Source organism: Leuciscus leuciscus, assembly GCF_965113295.1.
Source record: "Leuciscus leuciscus genome assembly, chromosome: 23".
NCBI lineage: Eukaryota > Metazoa > Chordata > Actinopteri > Cypriniformes > Leuciscidae > Leuciscus > Leuciscus leuciscus.
Window position 1 is genome coordinate 12,795,285 of NC_138747.1, and position 19,196 is coordinate 12,814,480.

A 19,196-nucleotide genomic window follows, 5' to 3' on the forward strand; every position below is an offset into this window, starting at 1 on the left:
TCTTTCTTCTTTACATTCTAGATAAACATGCCTTTCCTCATTATTTCAAAGAGAAGCAATAAAATAAAATAAATTATGGTGAGAGGAAAAAGACATCTGCAAGATATTAATGCACAGACAATATTTTTTGAAGAAGAAAAATCTAGAAAACCTATGATTGTTTCAAATAATACATAGTTTAAAGTTGAATAATTTCAGGCATGCTTGAGCAGAATGCTTATGTTGTTTATATACACTAAATAATGGTAATATTTCAACCTGCAAAATTATGCAAATGTATATTTTCAGGCGACTCTGACAAGCTTGATTAGCTGGTTCAGGTGTGTTTGATCCCCAGCACTGTGCACTGTGGGTCCCCAGAAGCAGGGTTGAAGCATATATGCACTTTGTCTAACAATGAATAACTAAAGCATAAAGAATTCACAAAACTGTAATCTGTATTCCTCTTCAGATTTATGACTGTGATACTCCAACATCTTCTAGAACATAAGTGTCTTTTGAGTTGTAAGAGACTCTTTTATCCTTTGTCAAAGAGTGTCTGCCAGGGACCAGGCAGATTTATTAATAAGGCTTGGAGAGAGATGTAGCCTCATTTGCTCTCTGCTTATATCCTTGGGAAGTGCAGTTTACTACAACGGTGATTGAAACGATGATGAAGACCCCATTAAGAGAGGGGAGATGCTTTAGAATGCTGCCTCAGAAACAATGTAAGATTTTAGTCTTTTACACAATCTAATTCAATAAAAAGTACAGCTTGTATCCCGCAGCATGTTGTTCATCTGGAACAGATTGTTCCTAAGGAAAAACAAATTTCCTGCTGATATTACACAGATTATTTTCATTGGCTACGTACAGACAGATGTCATGGAGTTGCGCTCAAAAGAAAATCTTATTGGCCATGAGAAACATTTTTCTCTGTGCTAGTCAAGTGAACCGGTGAGTTACATCAGTCGACAATAATCCTTAAATCTTGTCAGATGTTTTGATTAACTTGTTTCCATTATGTTTACTCCCTGAGAAAATGGTTTGTCTTGAAAATATATCAAAAGAAGAAAATGGGGATAAAAACGTATACACAAAAGATTGTCTCGAAGCAAATAGGTGCCAGAACATGTGGAGTTTCAGTGCCTGAGACCCAGACAGAGGAGGACAACATAAATGTCAGGAGTGTTATGCTCATAATGATAGAGTTGGGGAGTTTGGATCATAGCAGAACAGCATGTACCCTGTCCTGCCCTTCACTCCAAAGCCCTGTTTCTATGGTTTGCCCTCATCTGACAATGTCAAAGCCAGGCTTGTGATTTGTTAGGGACACTATGTAAACTCTACATATTCATATTCCTTTCACCCGTCATCGACCTCCATTTCTTCTTGGTTTCTCATTTTTACCAACTGTCAAAACTGACCAAGGTGAAATGGATGGAGATATGCATGTAGCAGTGGGGGGGGTGGGGGGTGGGGGGTGGGGGATCCTTTATACCTTTATCTTACTTTTGCCTTTCATCATTATTTCAAAGCGAAGCAAAAAAAAACTAAACAAAAGAACAGTACAGAAAAAAGAAGAAAAGAAAACAGGTAACACTATTAACTAGTTGCTTATTAGCATATTACTAGGATATTGGGTGTTTATTAAAAGACATATTAATGCCTTATTCTACATCCTTTAATCTTAACTAATACCTAAACTTAACAACTACCTTACAAACTATTAATAAGCGTAATTTACAGTTAGTGAAAAGTGAGAATTGGACCCTAAACTAAAGTGTGACTGAAACCCCCAACAACTAAGTGTGTTGGAAAATGCTAAGTACTCTATTCAATGCTACTGGCTAGACTTGTATACTTCGTTGTTTTGAAGCAACATGTATTGTAAAAAAAAAGTTGCTGGCTTACATTTAAGTACAATAAACTTGTATGTTAAGTCATTTCAAATTAAATTACATTAAAGGTACAATATGTAAGAATTTTGCATTAAAATATCCCAAAATCTCAAGGCCAGTGTTATATATTTTGTTAAGTTGATTACTTACAATATCCCAAATGTTTCCAACTATTTTTAAATCGTGAGAAAATTGCGATTTTAACCAAGGAAACGGGGCGTTAGAGCAGGGGTGAGCTGGGAGTCGCCAGTCAATTGCGTCATATCCGCGTTACCCTCGGTTTCCGCTCGTAATGCGTGGAGTCCTGGACAAATGCGGAAGTTGTAACGTTAGCGTCTATCAAGCTACTACAAACTTTAGCTTGTTTCTTGCAGTCGTTATGGTACACAATTATTCTTTACCGATTGCAGCTGGTTCTGTCGACAAAGCATGCTTAATTTTATATTTTCCAAATGTAGCATTCGGTAATAGTTATGTTTATGTAAGGAAAGTATTATTGCTTTAGATTTGTGTTTAGTTTAAACATTGTTTATCACGTCTGGTGTTTATGGCCATGTAAATAAACATAGCATGTGTTATACATAAAGATTAATCAGTATTTTGGCAAATGATGTGGGCATGTTCGAATGTATTTTTACAACAATTGTTTAGAACACGTAAAACTGCGCAGCGTTATCACAACAACGAATTCAACAAATACAGTAACATCTATGATAACCAATGTTAAACCTTACTTTTCTTGTGGTTAATTCATTTTAATGAAATAAAAGTGTGATGAGGTTTAAGAGTCAGGAAGGAAGAAGACAGGGATCGGCGTGACTGGGACTCGTACTTTATTAAAATAAAGCAAAACAAACAAAAGCCGCGCACAACGCGCATTCACCGTGGCAACCGCGACGGCACAAAACAGTTCAAAAATGAGAGCTCGGATCCACCGGTTTTCTTCCTCTGCGTCCAGTTTTCTCTCCAGTCTCTCTCTCGTTCCAGCGCGGCTTATAAGCGGTCTCTCCACGCCAATAATACTGCAATAAGACACAGGTTCGTCATTTGCACTTGACCTACTTGCTCGTCTCTTCTCTCTCCCGTTACAGACCGCGCTGAGCCACGCCCCCCTCGCCACAAAAAGCATGTTATTAAACGCAACATTTATAAAAATAGAACTTAGCCTCATCCATGAACATGATTTTTCGATTCCCCTCTGACTGATTTACATCCACGGTGGAGTCTAAAACGACAGTTCCCATCATTCCACGCTCCTTCACATCGTCATCAAGCTACGCCGTTGTTGTTGTTTGGAATGTAGCGCCCTCTAGCGGCAAAAAAATTCTTGCATATTGTACCTTTAAACTGACTTGAATTGAATCTTGTGTAACTTATTTTGATGAGTTAAAGCAATGTAAAAATGTATGTTGTCGACTTATTGATCATATATTTTTTTTTTACAGTAGATGCACATTATATTTGGCAATTATTATTAATAAAAGTAATGTATGATTGTTTGCAAAGCATGCATCCATTAAAATCTTTCTAACTGACTATTGCTGGCTACTTGACAAATATCTCATAAAAAATAATAACTTAAACTATAAATATCTATGGGCCTTTGACATCAGACCCATGTCTCCTTAAACAAGAGCTGGAGCATAATAAATTGGGGGTGAAAATACAAATTAAATATAGTCCTAATAAGATAATTTCTTAATAAATTAAAAAGTAAATACTTGTACACCTTCTTTACTTCATTTAAGTCAGGAGTAACATAATTTAGCTATTCATGTTTATCAGACAACCAAAAAGTGCACTAATGTGGATGTTTACGTGTGTTTCTTAGTTCTTAATAACAGTGGTACAATACTAATATACCCTCTCTATTATGAATAAGGAAACAGCAAGGGTGGGCTACGATGGATGAGAGTTCATGGGGGAGACCTGATTCTCTAAAGTGCTCAGATGCAACCTTTTAAGGTCCTGGCCTGTCACTGCCACTGCACACAGTCCGGATCCCCTTTATTTATCTCATTCTATCACCCCACTTAGTCACTGACCCCTCGGGAGAGGCTTGACCCTCAAAATCCTGGCCTGTGATTGGACAGAACAGGGGGAGCAGTAGTAGAGCAAGGATCATCCTTTCAGATGGTAGTCTGATTCTTATAATATACATACAAAGTAGAATTGCGCTGAACATCCCCATCCCTGATATCTTCACAACAACTGCTGTTGTGTAGATGGAACATGTCTTATTGAGTTTCCAAAGCTACAAGCTGTCGATTAATGTTTATATTCACCATCTGGTGATGTTACACAACATGGTTGCTCCATAATGGAATTGCATCCACAAACGCCATTTTGTAAATAGAGTTATCAAAGCAGCTTAGAAAGAAACAAGATTTAAGAATTGTCTGAAAGCATCACAGATTATGACTGTTTAAATATTCTCTATACAGTAAACCAGCCAAAACTAGATGAGGAACTGATGTATGAGTGTGGTTGTATGATATAACAGTTTGATTTGATTTGGGTTTTAGGGCAATCAGGAATATTCATCTTTTCTCCTCTAGGGAGATTAGATTTATACACTCCGCACTAATCTGTCATCTCTGTTCGAGTTCAGACTGAGTTTCTATTCTCAGAAACGGATGGCCGAGGGGGGCAGGGGAGAATTCTCAAACGGGTCAGGGGTTGTAGACTGGGAGATTAGGAGTTCACGTTCATTTCTCTTGCTTCTGTCTGAAAAAAAGCCAAAGGTTACCAGCACAGGAAAAGGAGGAGGGGGTTAGACCGGCTAAAATCTCTGACTTGTGTCTGCCAGTGCAAGCAAGGATGTAATACGTAATCTCTCAAGCCCCAAAACAAACAAACACACACTTACACCCCGCTAAAGGACCACCACTGACCATGGAGGAGGATGCTTGTGTGTCATAGTGTTCAACTATAGAGTTACTCTAAAAAGCCTTTTCATATCAATTCATATCAATTTCATATCCGGCCTTTGTATTTCATATGCGCACCAGCATGTCCACTGCAGATTTCCACATACAACAAGAGCAACAAATACACAAGCACAGCTGTACAATGGAGAAACCGTTTAACTAGGACCAACAAAAGGAAGGTATATACATACAGTATACGTAAATACAAGTTGCATATACTGTAAACATTTAAATTGCACATAAGGCAGTTTTTATATCTAGCTTTTAATTATATATTTATGTTTCTACTTCAATTCATTGTTGAACTATAAACAATCAAATGGTGGCTGAAATAAAAACTAGTTTTCATTACAGATTTATTAAACATTAAATAATAAAAACAACAGGTTTAGTGAAAAATATAATAAATGTGATGAATATAGTGCATTTATTTAACAAAATGTATATATAATTATATAAATATATAAAAATAATTATACTTTTAAAAGAAATCAACACTTTATTTTACAGCGTCCTTGCATGTACTTACTGTAGTAATAACAGTTAATTATGCATTATTATATGAAACTAACCCTAAACCAAACTATAATCCAATAGTAAGTACATGTGGTTAATTAATATTACTCAATTAAATGTATAATTACACTGCAACAAGGAAACCTTTAAAAAAGTGTAACTGAAATTATTTAGCTGGGATTCATCATATTGATCAAAAGTGAGAAATTACTGAATAAATGACTTTTACATTGTTACAAAAAAATAAATAATAAATTCTGTTCTTTTGAAAGTTCTATAAAAAAAAATCTGGGGGAAAAAATGGTTTTAAAAAATCGTCTAAAAACATATTAAGCAGCAGCCCAACTGTTTTCAACACTGATGATGATAAGAAATTATTGAGCACCAAATCAGCATATTATAATGATTTCTGAAGGATCATGTGACAGATATATAAAAAATAGAAAGCAGGTATTTCAAATTATAACAATTTCACAATATAACTATTTTCACTATTTTTGAACAATGAAATGCAGCCTTGCTGAGCATAAGATACTTTCAAAAACATTGAAAAATCTTACTGACCCTATATACAAATACATATTTCTAAGGAATTAAGTTCAAATGTTATTTTTTACATTACATATTGTTTGACAATACTAGAAAAATGTCCTAATCAAACGACGATAATGATATCATGATGCAACATCCAGAGGTCCAGAGTAGTACAAAATTGTAAAGTTCTTTAGGAAACACCCATACATGTGACAAGCATGTTATTGTTTCTGCGCAACCATTTTACATCTGATAGATGATGGATTAGGCAAAATAACCTGCTTTAAAAACAAAGAATGCAAGAGAGTGTTATGAGGTGCTCCAGCATGCGTCCTCCAGGTTCATTCAGCATTGCGGTGGCATCACTGCTCCCTCTTTTTCCGAAACTGGAGCAGCAGTGAGATCAAGCGGTGCCCTCCTCCCTCTGCCCGCTAATCCCTGAAAGATGATCTATCTGTGTCCCGCTCTAACGCTCGCTCGCTCAGGACGGGTACGGAAGAGGAGGAGGCCCCGTCCTTATCAGCCAGACAGACACCCATCCTGCTCAGGGGGTCCAATCCTCCCCTTTCCGCCCGTTCCGTAATTAGATGAGGTGTCTAGGTCTGGTCGGGGATTTGGCCAGGGTCTGAACTAGGTCGGTGGGTGATAGTGTTGTTGTCTTTTTTCCGTTTAACACCCCCCCTCCCCCCAAATCGTTCTGGCTAATATCAGTTTTATTTGTCAAACGAATATGTCTGACACACAGTGACATGGTCCAGATCATTACGTTAAGTGCTGGAGGACATATTGACACTGTTAAGAGGTCTCAATGGACTGATGTTCACTATGAACTTGACACAATAGGCCGTGCAAACATATCTGTAATTGGATTAGATTTTTATTTTTTTTTGCTGATTCAGAGAATACGATGAGAACGAAAAAACCTGGCTCGTACACCTATATCAGAATTACATGAGTCGACTGATGCATGACTATATGGGAATATATAATTTGGCAGACAAGATTTTGGACAGTTGCCAATTATATGGAAATAACCAGAGAAATGCAAGCTTGCACTTCAGCCCTCGGGTTCTGACGACCGCCCTTCATTGATTACAAAATGTATATTGCCATTATTGGCACTTAAGTGACAGTCTGCTTTAATTAACTGTTTTGGGCCATTTCAGCATGTATTGATGCAACAGCTTATTGATGCAGTGACGCTGACCATATGGATCGACTGACATATTTCACTGAAGCATTAGTGGCTGTATCTATTCAGATGATGATAGCTCATTCTAATCGTCAATTTTGTGAAAAGATGTAATGATGTCATACCAGGACAGTCACATATGCTTTCAGATCTTCTCGTTTAAGATTCTGAAGGCAGGCTTATTAGATGTTCTGAATTCCCCATGCTCCTTCATTGACATTTTACTTTACAGAAGAAATTGATGTGTGAAGCCACTAGAAAAAGACAGTGCCCCCTGCATCATTGTCCAAGATTAAGAAAAATATAGATTGCAGATAATTTATCTCTTTGTCCATTTCCATTCAGCCATCAATTTATCACAAGCATCTAATCCATGACATTTTAGTGATGATACATGTTTATCTTTATATAGTAAAAAAAAGGAAGTTTGCGTAAAATACTTTATGAGTTGCATGAGTGTGGCATACTATATTCTATTGTAAAATGAATAGTTTTGACTAGATATGCACAAATATTACAATTCTGTGTGATATTGTTAAGCTGAGAATTATTTTCATGTTATGGTCGATAATCAATAAATGGTTAATATAAAAATTCTGTACCACTTCGTTTTAAAAAATGAATTTAGCCATCACAAAAGTATAATGTACACTATGAAAAATGGACATTTATTTTTCTAAAGATTACATTTAACAATGACAAAGAAAATCTTAAAATAAAAACAGAGGAAATAAGCATAAATATACAATATTGGCTGCTAGACTATATCCAATAAACCTTATTCAGAGCAGCGCCATGGCGGTTATGAAAGCGAGGATGTAAGGTAGAGGTCTGTCTCGCTCAAACAAAAATATATGTTACCTTCTTCCGCTCCCACCTGCAACATTCATGTTTTGTCCCGCTCCTGCCCACTGATAAAATAATAGTTTTTTTTTTAGTATGTCCATGAAATTTCCATGAAAGTTAGGCCGCTTAACAAAAACCTACACATCTCAGCATAAACACTCCCGATGAATTATTTGTAATTAAAGCATCTACATTCACAAACCACTTTTAATTGTAACAGAAAAGCAAAAATAGGCTACTACTACTCCCTTTATAATCACTAAAAAGCTGTCACTCATTTCAGTTTATTCCGATCTCACAAAGTTCCGTTATAATCAATGAAGCTGCTAGACAACAAATCTTTCAATATGCCAGTCATGAGCATGCATAACTCAGCACTGAACAAATACTCTGGCCTTTTGAGAGGTGAGTGGATTCTAACTTAAACACCTCTGATTGGTCATTGCGTTCAAGAAATGAACAGTTGTTCGAGATAAGCTACATTGCTTAATGCTGCAAAAATGTGTTGTAAATAGAAAACCTTTCCAGAGCGCAAACACAGATGAGCACTGGATCAGTTGCAAAATCTGTTTCGCCAATATTCTATTATTACGTAGAAAACTGATCCTAGACCAGCAGTTATGGGCAGCTTTTCCCTCTTAAAGTAATCAGAAGCAGCAGCAGGCAGGGGAAGCCTAAGCCTACGCTTGCACCTGTAAAACATTTTTATTTTATATTGTTGTTGTGCTTGTGGCTTTTGTGTTATAGATGAGTAACAATTTATTTGTTTTTAGATATTTTATTATTAGATATTTCTATCGCCCATAAAACCTTGTCATGCGCTGCACTGTGAGGGATAGACTTACTTTAAATGGCATCCACAGTAAAAAGTTGTATAAAGCTCCTTGATCACTTATAATTTTTCGCAGCTCATGTTTTCTGGAGTTTTTTTGTCTATTGAAATTTCTTGGAAAGACATTTTTGCAGTGTTTTTCAGATTAAATAACAGTGCAACCCAGTGAAGAGATGCATGTCCATCCCTCACAGCCTTGCTTTCATTCCCGTTAAAAATCAAAGAAGGCTCTGCTGTAAAATGAGGTCTATAACACAGAAAACTGATATGTATAAAAAAATAAAATAAAAAAAATAAAAATAAAAATAAATGTTTTCTTCTTCTTAATATGAATTATTATGTAAATAATGTTAAACGTCCAAAAATAAAACGTAAAAAGGTGGAGAAAATTATTGTTAGAGAATTTAAAATGAACACTTTCACTTACATATTCACATACATTTGAACCTAAAATCTTGGTGTTCATATAAAAAAAGTGCACGGATTGTGACAGATACCTAAAATACACATAAAAATGCCAACACTGAAGGCATGCCTGCAAGTGTGCTACTTCCAGTTATGAAAATCGAGAAATACATCACACAGACTCATGAATACATGACTCTACATGTGCCAGACTGCCTTGAAGGTCTTGTCCTAATTTAAGTTTTTGCTTGTAGCATTTAACACCTCTTCAGTTAGCATCTCTTTCTCTCTTTCCATCCGCTGCACTGTAGCTGTGCCTCACTGCATGGAAACTTTCACCCCCCCATCCTTGACACTCACACACCCACATGCACACAAACACACGCACCACGACAGAGAGCGGTGGGTGGAAGGGGAGGAGACTGTGTCTGGTAAGGTTGAGCTGTTTACAGTGTGGGTTTATAAAACAGCAGACGAGGGGAGGGGGGGGGGGGGGGGGGGGTCCCTACAAAGAGGGAGCAGGGAGGAGAAACGGCAGACAAGGATAGGGAGAGTGACTGAGAGGATAGAGAGCGTCTGAGAGAGAGGGTCCGCATGCAGGACAGAGTGATAAAACAGCAGGCAGACGCTGGAGATCTTTTTTTTTTTTACTTCCACCACAACTGCTACAGCAGAGGAGATGCTTATGTGAGGAGAGCAAGTGATTGTGCACAGTTAGCAGAAGCTGTCTTCATTTCTAAAGTAAGTACTACATTTTAATCATATTTAAAAAAATATTGTTTGTATGTGTGTGTGTGTGTGTGTGTGTGTGTATATATATATATATACATACATATACACACACACACACACAGACATTTAATTTACTTTAATTTACTATATATTTTAATAGTACACACACACACACACACACGCACACACACACATGTAGTCTCTCATATGAAACTGATTCAAATGACATTTAAAGATTTATGTCATTATCAACAAATATTATAAAAAACATTACATTTTTAAAACTGTTGTCTTGGAAAAATTAAAGTTTTTCTTTAACAAATGAAGTTTATAAGAGGTCACTGAAGACATGTCTGTATTTATTTCAGGATAAAAGCAGGAATTGATGGGTTGCTGCATCTTAGAGTGTCTTGTCATGGATGACTCTAGGGAACCTACTGAATAGATCTCAGAGCTCCATCATGGTTCAGCAAAGAACCCACAAATACTTGTCAGTCATGGACAGCAATTCTACCAGAGAGGTGTTTGTGGGACTGGCCGCAGAAGACGATTCTGAGGTGTTTGGACACGTACCTTCTAACAAAGATCCCAACTGGTGCAAAACTCCAACTGGGCACATCAAAAGACCAATGAACGCTTTTATGGTCTGGTCCCAGATTGAGAGACGGAAGATTATGGAACAGTGGCCTGACATGCACAATGCTGAGATTTCAAAGCGCCTCGGAAAGCGCTGGAAACTACTGCCCGATTATGAGAAGATACCCTTCATCAAAGAGGCCGAAAGATTGCGCCTAAAGCACATGGCTGACTATCCTGACTACAAGTACCGGCCCAGGAAAAAGAGCAAGTGCTCTACCCCTGTGAAACTTAGCGAGAAGTCGCCTATGAAATCCAGCAAGCCCCATTCAGGAAGATCTAGTGGGCTCTCCTGCAAAGGGCTAAAGATCAAACCTGCTTCTACCAAGCATAAAATGAACTTCAATGGCAATAAATACAAGAGCTACAGCGAGAGCATGAGCGATGACGACACGATGGATGTAAACTTAGAAAGCCCAGTGACTCTGCAAGACGATCACAACCCGTCAAGTCACTTTGTCCTTCACCAGCAGGCCACCGTTCCCTCTGAGGACCAGCAACCAGTTCCTGAGCTCAGAGTGAAAGTGCCCATCTCTCAAACCAGCAGCATCCAGAGTCTCTCAGACAGTGAGTGCCAGGCTCCCCCGGATTCCACAAGCGAGCCACAAGGGTCGACATCTGGAAGATCCTCCACACCGACCTCAACCAGCTCCTCCTCTTTGGTGTCATCAGCCTGTTCAGATGAGGAACTGGACGAGGAACTCTTGCATATCATTTCTAACAGTATGCCCATGGACTGCTCTGCTCTGGACAAGGACTTTGAAGCATTTCATGCCAACTCAGGATCCCATTTTGACTTCCCAGATTACTGCACTCCAGAGGTGAATGAAATGATTTCTGGGGACTTGCTTGTGCCCAGTATCTCAGACCTAGTGTTCACCTACTGAAGTTGAGCCCTTTGTAATGTGGTCATGCCTGCATAGCTGCCAATTCTAAAATATTTTGTCCATATTGTACTTGGACAATTCCTTTTTCCATGTGTTTTTTTTTTTCTCAATGAATCCCGTAAGTGCTATTGCTTTACTTTCCAAGCATGTCACATCTTGTTGGTTTAGCTAACAGACACACAGGGCTTTGCAGAGCTGTTCAAGAGAGTAAGACATTCAGATCTTGTTCAACACTTCAGAGGAAGCTGGGTGTATTTCTTAGAGACAGAGGACTAAGTTTTACCAGCTGTTTCGATAAATGTTTTAAACTGAAAGCTACTGTCTCCAAGTATCTGATGGGAAGCAGTTAGAAGCAAAAACCTGTATTTAAATGTTGTCATCATTTACATCCTATATGACTTGCTTTCTTTACGAAACACAAAAGAAGATATTTTGAAGAATGTGTCAATTGTTTTTGTTCATACATTCATAGTCAATGGGGACCAAAACAACACTGGACACCATTGACTTTCATTGTGTGAAGAAAAAACACTGTAACATTCTTCAAAATATCTTCTTTTGTGTTCCACAGAGACAAAAAGGTAAGTAAATGGTGACAAATTTCATTTTTGGCTGAACAAGCCCTTTAATAAAAGCATAATGAAAACTCTTAATCATAATTCAAAAACGATTTCCACCAGACGTTTCAATGTGCACAAATATAAAGGTCCACTGACAGTATTGGTACATTCACATTCTAAAAGACTGGGATAGAAATTATGAAAAGGAAATGATGACTGAAACCATTTATTTAAACATGCAGCACTTACAGTAAAGCATCAGTAACCTTGCGGGGGAAAACCACTGCAGACACATAATTCATATCCTATTCGTTAATTAGGTAATAGCACTTTCATCACCTTGCCATTGCCACAGACGTTAAGACACACATGTGATTTAAAGGCAGCTCTGCATTGGCCCTGCATGCAGGTGTTTGTGTGTGTGTGTGTGCGTCAATGTGTGCCTGAACTGTTTGGACTATGGACAAAAGGGGGATAAGGTTAGGGTTTGGGGGTTGGGATTGGTTCTTTCAGGGAACTGTGCATCTGTCCATGCAGGCAGCAGCTTTTATGCAGGGGTCGGACTCTGTGCGTACCGAGCGTCTGCCGGGGTGGGGAGGGGTACGAGGGGGGGGCTTTTGCACCGGTTCACTGAAATGCATGTCATGTCTGCAGTCTGGCTGCAGCTGCCCCGATCAGGGCTAGAAATCTGTGTCTGCCAGCTGGCCCCCATTGACTCTCTCAGGGATCGTTTGTCTAGGTCCTAGTGCCTCCCGTAGGTAATTCATCTGTGATGATCTGTGTGTGCTTGTGAGCGTCTCTTTCTCTCCCGGAGAAACCATCCGAAGCCAACCGAAGTGACAGAGTGCCCCGATTTCTCAAAACAGGATCCGTCCTCTTTTCTTTCACCCAAATGCTCTTATTAATTTCAGCTCAGTTGGTGACCGGGAGACCGGCATTATTTACCTCCCACCAACAGTTGTCAGAGAAGGGACAACAAACCCTGCAGTTCGTATCTTACATAAACTGTTAATCCTCGTCGATTCCCGACGTCCTGTGAAGATGCAGCAGCATGCTGTGCAAACTGCAAAGCGAAGGAACACAAAAGGAAAGGGACCTGATGTGTGTTTGCTCTTGGTTTAACCTCACTGTTTGGACTGCATAATGACTACTTTTGCCACAATGACCACAGAGGCATAAACAGCCTCCATCTTGATGTGTTTCCTTATTGTAGGAAAGAGTTGACTGAACTAGTTCTGTACAACCAGTATTTTTTCTAGACCATGATAGTTTGCAAAAATCTTAGTTTTATCAAGTGGATTTTAGATCGATGCCACATTCGGTGGTCAAACTACACATGTAATTCAGGTATATGTGTCTCAATTTAAAAGGGAAATGGCGTTAAACACAAGAGGGCCGATAGGAAAGATGGGCACGGCTTTGATACGATGCCTTCATTCATAAAACACAATTTTCAATGTGTAAAAAACATTACGTCAACATATATGTATAGAGCAGAAAGATTTAGTGCTTTAAAACCGAAACGTTGGCATTTTAAATGCTCAAAATTGTAGAAACTGTAGTAATAACGCAAGCTACTAGAAACTTCAGTTTCTTTACATGTGAGGCTGGATGGAATTACTTTTGTAATACAAAAAGGTCATTTGTATTATGAAAAACCAAACACATTTTGCATGTGTCATAAATAAGGATTTGTGAATAGGTAAAACAAAAGGCTTAGGCCTTCAACAATCATCAGGGAAATGATTTCAGGAAAACGATACATTCACTATTTTAGCGGATTCTGCACTACTGAAATTGTGAAATGGCTCGCCACACCTGAAGTTATCACACAGGAACGATTCTTTGCATTAAGACGTATGCCAATCAAATCTGTCTCCATACAATCTTGAATAATATCAGGTCATACACTGAACCAATACCGTACCAAACACCAGCAGTCAATTAAACGGACTCAGGACTAAAAACATCAGCCCAATGTGGATCTGCTTTGATTCAGCCATTACTAAGATGCACTCTGTTTGGCCATTGTATGTCATTGTTGATGATCTGCAAAAGAACTGTATGTAGCATCAAAGGTCAATCTGCAAAGTTGTACCTTTTTAAATATTAAATATTTTAAAATTCCACAATACTTCTGGGTGCATTTTTTGGCTGTAAATAAAACGTTATTTAAATGTGTCTTAAAAATGGGTGCTTTACGTTTATACTTTGCCAGTATATTTGATCATTTAGTAAATGTTTTCTTTTTATTTCAAAGGCGGTGTCATTTATTTATTTACTAAGAGCACCAGAAAACAGGAACGACACATCACAGATGGGCTCAGGCAAATTAGTGTCAAAGTGATAAATGCAGAAAGCTGAATATAACTGAAGCAATGTAAAAATACCCATCTGGTCGACACCTCCTACTTCTTGGCTGGGGATTAATGAACAGTATTCTGTGCGATAGAAAACCAAGGGCAATGCTAATTTCACACAGGCCAGACTCCGCTTTGCTAAACCTGTCATATGCGGAGCATGCGCTTCCTCATTTCCATGTCTGTAAGAAACCTGCTGCCATAATCAGTGATTGCCACCAATGGAGTCTTATTACAAAACATGGGCCCAGTCTTCCCATTCAGGACTGAAGAATTCATGGCACTAAGCTGATATATCACAGTAGACTCCACAGACCAACGCAGTGGTTTGTACTGCAACAAACGCAACAAAGCCAAGCTCAAAACCAGATAACTCCCAATACAACACTGATTTTAGGCTCAGAGCTAATTTATAATCTCAGCATGGTGCTGTTTCAGCTATTACAGACTGTACTGTTAGGTGAGAAATCTTATGTCAGATCCCCTGTGATTATCTTGGAATGTGACAATGATATGAAATTCTTGTGAAAAATAATAATAGTCATCAGCTAAAGCACTCACCAGAATCAAAAGATGGCCAAACTATGACCATGTTGCCTCAAAATACATTGTTTTACCATTTTTTATAGTATAGTCCAGAGGAAATAATACTAGGTTGTTATTTTCCATTAGTTTTTTAAAAATTATTTATTCCTTATGCAATCAGAAGATGACTGAATGGTCGCAAAACCAGCAACTTAAGTGATGTTTATTCCATTATGTTGTTTGAATGCTTGTGGTCTGGATGTTTCAACTGAAATCACTGTTATCTGGTATTACATTATACTGTCATCCAGGTCAACCAAAGTCATGCTGTACATGATTACACTGAATCAAAAGATTTTGTTGCCTTTGCATGAATGACCACAGCATCTGCTTGATCTGAGCAGCAAACATTGTTTCGCTGACACACAGAGACATATGCATATAGTATGACAATGTGTGGTGTTCGAGTCTAAGAGTTAATTTAACATGCAGAAATGATGTATTGGTGCTATCATCATGCTCTTAAAGGGATAGTTCACCCCCCCAAAAAACCTTCAGACGTAAACATGGGTGTCTTTTCCTCTGTGTTCCACAGAAGTAGTTTTTCCAACATGTCTAAGCTGCTCTTTTCCATACAGTAAAAGTGAATGGTGCCCATGGGGGTCAAGCAAGATCTTAAGTAAATAACAGAATGACTCTTTTGATGCTTTTTGTTGGTTTTGGAGCTTGACAGCTCTTAGTCCCCATTTACTTTCATTGTGTGGACTAGAGCTGTGTCAACATTCTTCCAAACTTCTCCTTATGTGTTTCATGGAAGAAAGAAAGTCATAAGGGTTTTGAACAACATGAGGGTAAGTAAATGATGACAGGAATTTTAGATTTTTGGCTGAACTGTTGCTGTAATCTAGGCTTAGAGAATGATATTTCTGCACAACTCTCTGTAGGTTTGTGCATCATAGATTGTGATTGTTAGTCATTCTTTTCACAGCACAGCAATAAAAAATGAAAAATAACTTTCAATAAACAGGAGTCTTCAAGATGTTAGCAGAACATAGTTTTGGACTATTAGCATTAGCTAATTCATGTGCATGTCTGCTTCCATAGTGTGCTCATTGCTACTGAGCACAAATAGAGATGAAAGCACTTTTGTGTACATAATGATGGTAGATCTGAGCAGCACATTTTGTTATTTTGATGGACTCATCAGTGTAATGACACCCTCATCAATAAACTGCTTTAATCAGCCTTTCTGTCTGTCTGTGTGATTTTAAAGAGCTTCCATGCACGTCAACACAATTACACGTATGCGCATAAAGCTACTTTTATAAATTGAATTAGTATGGATTAAGCATATGTAGCATAAGCAAGCTGTCCAAATGTAGATACAAGTTTTCTAACATGCATTTAACATAGACCCGTCATGTGTGTCTGTTTAACGCTGCGGGTTTCTCCCACTCTGTCTCTGACGTGAGTTTCAGAAAGGATGCAGATGTTCTTGTGGTCAAAGCGCACAGGCATGAAAGGTTGCAGCAGCAATGTAATTGACAGCACGTTACATGCAAATACACACAGCCCGCTCATGTGACACATGAAAATGCTTTAGCACTAACAAACACAAGAACCTGTGATGCTTTAAGCCTACACAACTGAAAATGGCCAGTAACAGTGTGAACTGAAATACCCTTATTGTTGTAATTCAATAACGCACTTTTCTCACATTTATTCATTAAGGAACCATGTTCATTTTATCAAGTTTAATGAGGGCCATTTGATTAGTCAACTAAACTTCAGCGAAGACTTCCACATGGCACAAGTTGTGTAATCTAGAACATAGAGCCACATGGCCATCAACCATGGGCAACATTTTGTGACATGCCTTGAAGGCCAAGGATGGTAACCCATACTCAGAATTTGTCCTCTGCATTTAACCTATCCAAGTTAGTGCACACACTAAGAGCAGCGAGTAGTGAACACGCACACACTGCAAAACGTGGACTCACACACTTTTGCTGTGGCGCACTTAGAGCGATTACGGGGTTAGGTGCCTTGATCACCTCAGTCATTTCCTGCCGGTATTGAGAATCGAACCCACAACCTTCGGGTTATAGTCTGACTCTCTAACCATTCTAACCATCTGCCCCAGTCAGATGTTTAACTCATCATGACCACAAATTATGGCATTTTCCACTCTTGTGCACAGTCTGAAAAACGTCAATCAAACTCAGTCAAATACATGGTAAACCGGCCACACACTACACTTTATAATATTTAGTGACAACAAATAACATTTCCATAAATAATCCTTTCTTCATGAGAGAGGCAGAATAAACAAACCTGTGTATGTTTGTGTAATGATCCCAAATATAATGCGCTACTACATGATTATGATAGATGATGTCTATCTTGGTATTTGTTTTTGTAGAAGCCATCAGCCTGCATTATCAATTCCTGATGAAAAACTACATTACCCATGAGTCTGCAAGGAGATCTCCACCAATCAGAGAACTGAGACGAGTAGTTCCTGACAATTCCTGACAAAAGAACTCTTTAGTGCCCGCCACCCGGTCACTCCTATATGTGAATGACGTAATAGATTCAGTCTCCCTGCGCTCTCAAACTACTAAAATTATTGCTTTGGTTCATGGCTTATACATAACTCTGAATAAAATCTGAGTAAATGAAAACACTATAAACAATTGTTTATAATGCTAAAAGTAAATTTAGGCGCCACAACATTCAAATGTGTAGCAAGAAAAATGCATTTTGAAATTTACTAAAGAAAACAGTTTCCAGCGTTATTAAATTATTTGTGTTTTTAAATATTAAGTTTAAAGCGTTGGATGTGAAAAGTCATCTAAATGTAAATTAAGCATGCACAATTAAATATACAATATTGACTAATACAATAATACAAATCTTTGAAGGTTGAACTTCACCTATTACAGCCAGTTGCCAAACTTGGACTTTTGTTTTGCATATCTGTGTCTTAAATAACCCAAAATTGAGGAAATCCGATCCAGAGTAAATGGAGATTAAGTGCTGTAGAATTACAAATTTAAGAACTGTTTTTCTCTACATGCATACTTTATTTGATAGTCAAAATATCTCTGCCAGTCCTATCCCTTTCATTGTAAGTCAAATTAACCAGGTTACTGAGACTATTACCTTTTTTGTCTTTATCGGTTCTTGGTGCCCCTTTCACATTCTTTGGATTGGGGACCATTGTTCTTCCTATATACCCGAGTTAAGTGTGAATGCAAACCTCTAGGTGTGGATTTTTCTTTGTATAGTTATGTTGATTGGATTAGGACTGGTGAAAGGGGCGGGTGGCGATTGCTGTACACTTCATTTGCATGCTTTATTTGCATGCTTTACACCTACCCAGGTGCTTTGTCTCCATTTCTAAGTACTGCCCTCTAACATGTATATAAACTACAATGTATTATTGCCTTAGTTAGACTTGATGACTGCAGATACCAATAGCATGTGTTCTCAATAAAGTATCCTGCTGAAGATACATCCAAGTCTCCTGGTCTTCGCTTCTGAGATTTCCAACAGTGCCCAAGGGCTCAGAGGAACTAAGAAGTGCCAAGGGGATAATTCAAGATGGGATCTTCCTCTGTATCTAATCATTGGGCTTATACTTCCCTTGTAAGACTACGGTAACAAATACCAATGCAAAAGCTGTATAAAGTACAAATAAGCTAAAAGGTGCACAGTTCAATGGTTTAAATTGACTCTGCTCGCATATGTCCCCCGGTGGATGTTTAATAGATGCCCTGGCCTTGATTCCTCATCACCAATAAGCTATACCTTCCTGTGAGTAACGCCACACCTGAGAGGATTAGCAGGATTACAGGCAATGGCTTTCACACAGGATTTAAGGCATCCTTCCAATAGTATACAGCAATCCAAACCCGAGGCCCTAACAAATAGTGCTCTCTGAGCAAAAAAGTACATGTGTGAAAAAAAAATACAACATGCCAGGTTGACCCAACAATGTCTCACTTTAATTTTAGGGCCTGCTGAGAGTGCATACCATTCATTTAACTCCCCCGTCTGGTGCCTCGTATCGGCAGACTAGTTCGTCTGTGCGGCTCTGTGATGGATGCTCAGAAAATCTTTGTCCAGTAAAAGCCAAGCCTCATCTCTGGAACAACTTATTGAATTTCCCTAGGTGCTTGGCTAAGCAGATAGCTGTTTTACAGTGTGAATAAGTGGACTCTTATATTTCACTGCACCCTGCTTTCCAGTGGCTGGTACGAGGCAATGTGCCGATAATGGTGCGCATTTGAGCCACTTTTCGGAGAGTGAAATGTGCTGTCTTATCCATGCTGATTTATCTAGCGCTCTCTTGCACA

General features: G+C 38.4%; 1 protein-coding gene across 1 annotated transcript; it reads left to right on the top strand.

The window, feature by feature from the left end:
* Nucleotides 1–9,631: 9,631 nt before the first annotated feature.
* sox12 (SRY-box transcription factor 12) lies at nucleotides 9,632–16,080 on the top strand. Its single transcript, XM_082155627.1, has 2 exons — nucleotides 9,632–9,876; nucleotides 10,236–16,080. The coding sequence occupies exon 2, from the start codon at nucleotides 10,287–10,289 to the stop codon at nucleotides 11,388–11,390; it is 1,104 nt and encodes a 367-aa protein (XP_082011753.1). The 5' UTR covers nucleotides 9,632–9,876; nucleotides 10,236–10,286; the 3' UTR covers nucleotides 11,391–16,080.
* The last annotated feature ends 3,116 nt before the right edge of the window (nucleotides 16,081–19,196 follow it).

Coding starts and splice junctions, on each gene's coding strand:
- sox12 (XM_082155627.1), top strand. CDS start 10,287: ATGACTCTAGGGAACCTACTGAATAGATCTCAGAGCTCCATCATGGTT.